The 6,185-nt window shown below is 35.7% G+C and overlaps 1 protein-coding gene across 4 annotated transcripts in view; it reads right to left on the reverse strand.

Moving 5' to 3' along the window:
- Positions 1-6,185, reverse strand: part of LOC106469185 (zinc finger RNA-binding protein-like) — a 67,294-nt gene that overhangs the window by 55,928 nt on the left and 5,181 nt on the right. For all 4 annotated transcript variants that reach the window (XR_002612817.1, XM_022397624.1, XM_022397623.1 and 1 more), the window contains exons 2-4: positions 1,813-2,035; positions 1,299-1,389; positions 258-380 (exon numbers count right to left, since the gene is read on the reverse strand). Coding sequence is in view for 3 of the 4 variants with exons in the window: in XM_022397624.1 (XP_022253332.1) it covers positions 258-380; positions 1,299-1,389; positions 1,813-2,035 (437 nt within the window). In the remaining variant the exon portion in view is untranslated. The remainder of the gene's footprint in view (positions 1-257; positions 381-1,298; positions 1,390-1,812; positions 2,036-6,185) is intronic.

A 6,185-nucleotide genomic window follows, 5' to 3' on the forward strand; every position in this document is an offset into this window, starting at 1 on the left:
TGATTGTACAACATTGTTTCTAGCATGAGGATATTTAGTGACAATTGTTTTATACTCACCCACTACTGATTGTACAACATTGTTTCTAGCATGAGGATATTTAGTGACAGTTGTTTTATACTCACCCACTACAGATTGTACAACATTGTTTCTAACATGAGGATATTTAGTGACAGTTGTTTTATACTCACCCACTACAGATTGTATAACATTGTTTCTAACATGAGGATATTTAGTGACAGTTCTTTTATACTCACCCACTACTGATTGTACAACACTGTTTCCAGCATGAGGATATTTAGTGACAGTTGTTTTACTCTTGACTCCTGCTAACTGAGCAGCACTACTGCTGTATCCATAAACAATATTTGAAGTTATACCTAGGTAAAAGTAAAAAAAAGGTAAAGATCATGGTAAGTTTTATAATTACTCATACTTTTTGATGATTTAACCAATACAGGACATCTTAGAAAATTAAAATTTGAAAAATATAACTGGAAATGAGCATTCACTCACCTCCTTTTTTTTAATATCATGGTACATAGGTGTATCCAGAAATAAGATAAGCAACAATATACATTCAACATAGCCCATATCCTACTAATTTAAATACTATTAACACTGTCAATTAAAGGTCAAAATATTACTTGACATTTTTGGATAGTTTCTATACCCCGAGAACCACAATTGGAATTCAGTCATGAAGTCTCTATCAGTGTTTCCTGAAATCAGCATTAGCCAACATTTCTGTACATCCACAAACACAAATTATGAAAAGCTTAAAAGGATCAATGCAGCTTTCAGATAAGCTCAGTGCTGTCTTTTAAACTGGGTCTCCTGACTAATAAGAATGATCTTTTCCAAGCTTACAGATACTGTTATATGATGCTGCATATTAGAGGCTCAGTGAAGTTTTTGTGGATTCTGATGTGTTTTTGAAACACACAGATTGTGTTATTTAGATAAAAAATTTGCAATGGGTTATTCCTACATTTGAAGTTTCATGTTTTGTTTGTTGTTAAGCACAAACCTATACCATGGGCCACCTTTGCCATGCGCACTAAAAGTATCAAAACCAGATTTTTAGCATTTATTACAAACTCTCAGGCTTACTGCTAAATCATTAAATTGATGAGTGCACTGGAACTGATGGCAACTGACTGTTGTAGTGGACAATATTTTGAAAGTCTTCCATCTAACACTTTCAAAATGTCACCTTCTACACTTGTGTTTTTTCTACAACAGGCAATTGCCATCCATTCCAGTGTACTCATCATGCCATTAATCAACCAACTCACCTGACTGATATGCTGCTGTAGCAGTGTCAGTTGTAGAATATCCAACTTGTGCTGCCTGTGGATAATATGCCTGAACTTTTTCATAAGCACTCTGAAATAAGAAGACACCTGAAGTTACGACATTTACATTATTTACAATTCTGTAACTGGAATACAAATATGAATCTTAGCAGAGTACTTTAACAATATTTCACAGAATTAATAACATAAAAAATAAATTTTCTATTAGTGTGCCATATTCCAAGTGTGTTTTAATGCACTTTCTAATCTAATGTGATGAGGTGTTATCATTATGATAACAGTGCTAAAATAAACATGATATTCACATTCAGATCTCACATTAAGTAAGAGGGAAATAAACCAACAACAGATATACTTATAATAAGTCTCACTAAAACTGAAAGAAAATTATTAATTTATCAGTTTTATTCATTACAATATTACAAGACCTTGATGTTTCTTTAGATTAGTACTCAAAAAAGGAGCACTGCAATTTGAGATCTACAATTCTTACCTGTTGCCGAGATGCAAATGGATAGGTTGTAGTGGTCTGACCTGTTGTAGGTTGGTACGTCTCATACCCAGTTTGGATTGTACGAGATGCTGCTGCTACTGCAACAGCCGCAGCTGCACCTGCATAAGGCTGAGCAGCAGCTGCAGCTGCTGGATGTTGAACAGTATATCCTGCTGCAGGTGTTGCAGTCTGATTAGTCTGGTAAGTTGCTGGTTGGGTCGTTCTAAGGAGGAAAACATAATCTTGAGGATAAGCTAAATTGTTAACAAAAACCATCACATCCAACTACATTTAATCAATCAATTTAATCATGTGATATTTAAAAACAACCTAAAACAAAAAATTAAAACCAACATCTTTTTAATATAAACCAAACATTACCTATATTCATTAGCCAAGTGTGTCAACATAAAAATCAAAAAATATTCCTCATCTATACTATTATTCTGCTTGTTTGTATGTATGACCGTTAAACTTTCTGACCAAGAACCTGCTGTATAAGCATGTGTAGTTACAATGTTTCCCTAAGAAAAACCACACATGCACATTATTCACTTGATAACAAACAGTCTGCCTGCAGCAGAGAGCTGCAAAGCTCAGTGATCAAGTCGCTACGATTGCTGTATGAAACAAGAAGTAACAACAAAATGGGGAATGTAAATATACTTTACTAACCATTTTTTACAACAGAATATTAAAAACTAATCAAAGTTTTTAAAAAAGGTTTGACGTTAGGTTGTAGAATAACATTATAAGTTTATAAGTGGTGAATTAAGGGTGTGGAAAGGGCCAAGTAGTAAAAGATAGGCAAAATGCCTACATGTGGATTTCTACAATTTTAATTGAATTATACAGAACATTTAATATAATATTTGACAGAAATAACAGTTGCTATGTCACCACAGGCCTATAGAAATGAATACTGTTCTCTTGAGGTCATTTTCCTCATTACAAGAATGTCTAATAAAAACACATAGCAACCTAACCTACCTGTTTAACTGTAATAAACTTACTTGCACAAACAGATGCATTAACTCTCACTGTTTCACTCATTAACTGATACTAAACTGAATAATTAACTGATTTCTCCTTAATTAAATGGTTTGTTGATTCGTATCTGTATCATTCTCTATATTTCTACATCAAAATGTTAACAACCTTTCTACCCACTGCATCACGCACACTCTTACAGCAGTATTTTTCACAAGAGTAAGATGCTAACTACTAGAAAGAACATTAAAACTTCAGAAGTAATTACCTATGAAAGGATCATGATGGTTAGTGAAGACCATATCTAGTAACTTCTACTGCTTAATGCAGCCACTGACTGTGTCAACCACCAAGCAAACTCTGGTAACCAATAATTATAGAACTGAGTTTTCATTTGGGCGTAGCCTGCATCCTTGCAGGAGGAAACATAGCATCTGTGTTTTAAACCCAAAGTCACATACAAATCCTCTCAAAACTATGGTCTACAACAGCAAAATCACGTGGTTGCATCCAATTTTGGATATCTTCAATATCCTTACAAATATATGATGAATTATTGCAGTTATGAAAGTTAACATTTTCCCAATCTGAAAATATATTTTCAATAGATACCTCTGCAAACAGAACAGCTATATTCCTTTCGTCTGCCTAAGATATTTGCATGCCACTAGACTTGAGGTAACTCCCTCCTAAATTCACATGTTTAAAGTGAACCGTGCTGGTGCATGATGACATCATTATCTGAAAATAGCCCTCCATCAATAGATGGTGACACAAACTATGCAGACTAATTCCCCCTGAGCACCTGGACTGGAGACAACTTCAAGAAAAAAGGTACACTGGAAGTGAGGATGACAGGTGGGAATGTGCACGGAGGTATCTATCAGAAATACAGTTTAAATTAGGAAAATGTTAACTTCTGAGACACTATCTCACCCATTCACACAAAATAGCTAGAATCCCATGCTGAATTGGCAGGGGGGGTTGGTACAAAATATAAATCTAGATGAGCACCCTTCAGAAACTGTTTGAAGAGAAAGTCCATGAAGTGGGAGACCACATCTTGTCTCAACCAGGATATAATCTTCACTCAGAATGTAAAATGGGGGGAGGGGGGGAGGCAAAAGAGCCACAGGAATGTGCGAAATTTGAACATGTTCAACTAAGTGCCTGCACATAAGAGGTCAGAGAACTAATATATGTTGTGTGGTTAGGATGCGATCAGACCATATGGTGTTTGCTCACCTGAACTCTACTGGACAGACTCTGGCTGCAGGAAGAGGACACACGAGCTGTTTAAGGAGTGATCTTTACTACACGGACAGTCACCATTGCCTGACTTCTCACCATACTGTGCTAAGCCCAACCACTGAGGAGTTCTTCAAGGACTTCCACCCCAGCAGTTAGAAACTGGTAAGTAGCAAGGGTCTCCTGTGATCCATTTGAAGAGGGGGGGGGGAATTCACATTGGGGAAGCCTGGTTCCCCATTGATCTGCCTGTAAAGGTCTTTTACTGGAGACAGTGAAATGGGTGATCACAAAACCCTATATTTAAAAACTGGCATGCTCAGGGCAAAGAAGTGGACAGTAACTTCTCTGGTGCCCACTTTTTCCACGATAGTACATGGATTGGTACGGTCTGGGTGAGCTGCCACAACAAAACTTTGAGAAGAGGAGAAAGAAGGTGTAAAATCAATGACAATGAATCCCAAAAAAGGTACCACCAGTTCTCCAGCTATGACTGGAAGAGGCACATGTGAGTATTTTGCAAACGAATGTGTAGAAAAAGGAAAGTTAAAATTTCCAAAAGTAAAAGAACCTTGTGTACAGGATGAGAAAGGCGAAAGACACCCCAAAAGGACAATACATTCCATTGCTCATAAGCAAAGCATTAAGGGCTGAACCCATCTGAAATGAGAAGCAAAGCATTAAGGGCTGAACCCATCTGAAATGATAGCTTAAAAATATGTCCAGACGTACCAAATGTAGGAGAAGCTAATTATCCAAGCAAAATAGGAAGTCCAGCTCAAAACTGAAAATTAGGTGGGTGAATGTTCCAATGAGTCAAGGAAATAATGAATGTGAAGATACAGCCAAAAGGGATTGAATAGAATTGGAAGACCCTATTTCTATGTATAAAACAAAGAAAAGATCTGGAGGACGAGACATTCGGAATATGTAAAAAAGTGTTTGAAATGTTAATCATGGTCATCCACAGTCTGTGCAGAAATCCAACTGATGAGAAAAGACACTCTCCACACATTACAATTTAAATGGGAATACATTAAATACTGTGGCTGAAGAAAAAGATCTTGGTGTTGTGATCAAAAAATCAATTAAGTCATCTAAACAGTGTATTGTAGGGCTAATAGCAATAGGGCTAATAGGATTTTGGGTAGCATCTATAGAAATATTGAATACAAAATAAGGGATATTATTGTTTCACTGTATAGATCACTTGTAAGGCCTCATTTAGAGTACTATGTACAGTTTTGGGCTCCATTTCTCAAGAAGTAGATTGAATTGTTAGAGAACATTCAGAGAAGAGCCATCAGGACGATACCAGGGATGGTTGGATTGTCCAATGAGGAGAGACTAAAATCTCTAAACTTGTTTTCTCTGGGGAGGAGAAGGATCAGAGAGAATTTAATTGAGGTGTTTTAGATTACTAAGGGTACTGATAATATAAAATCCATCAAACATTTTGTATTTAGCAGTGAAAACAATAGGACAAGAGGTCATAAATACATATTTTGGCAGAGTAGGAGTTGTCTGCAGTTTAGATAATATTACTTTTAAACAGTGGTTGGCTTTTGGAATGAACTACCTTCAAGGGTGGTGGAGGCAGAAAATTTTCCCGAGTTCAAGAAAAGATTGGATAAATACGAGTAGTAAGGGGTGGTTATAGTCAGGAGCTGAAAGGGATATCCTTGATGAGCTAATAAACTCCTTTCTGTCCATTTAAAATTTTATGAATCTAGGGGTCCTACCCCCTCCATTTTTTTTTCTCAGAAATTAACAAAAATGACCAGACATCCTTACACTACCATATACTATCAAAAAAACATTACACATCAATATTTTTATTTGATGAGCTAATAAACTCCTTTCTGTCCATTTAAAAGTTTATGAATCTAGGGGTCCTACCCCTCCATTTTTTTTTCAGAAATTAACAAAAATGACCAGACATCCTTACACTACCATATACTATCAAAAAAACATTACACATCAATATTTTTATTTGATTTGACTATTGACTATTATAAAGGTTTTTTTGAGGTTTTCTGAAATCAACATAGCTGGAGTTTTAAATAATAATAAATAATTAAAAACAATGTTTTGTATTTACACAATAAAAACTTTATTGAAGCAGTATGGCTTCC

This window comes from Limulus polyphemus, unplaced genomic scaffold (genome assembly GCF_000517525.1).
Source record: "Limulus polyphemus unplaced genomic scaffold, Limulus_polyphemus-2.1.2 Scaffold3344, whole genome shotgun sequence".
NCBI classification, from domain to species: Eukaryota; Metazoa; Arthropoda; class Merostomata; order Xiphosura; family Limulidae; genus Limulus; species Limulus polyphemus.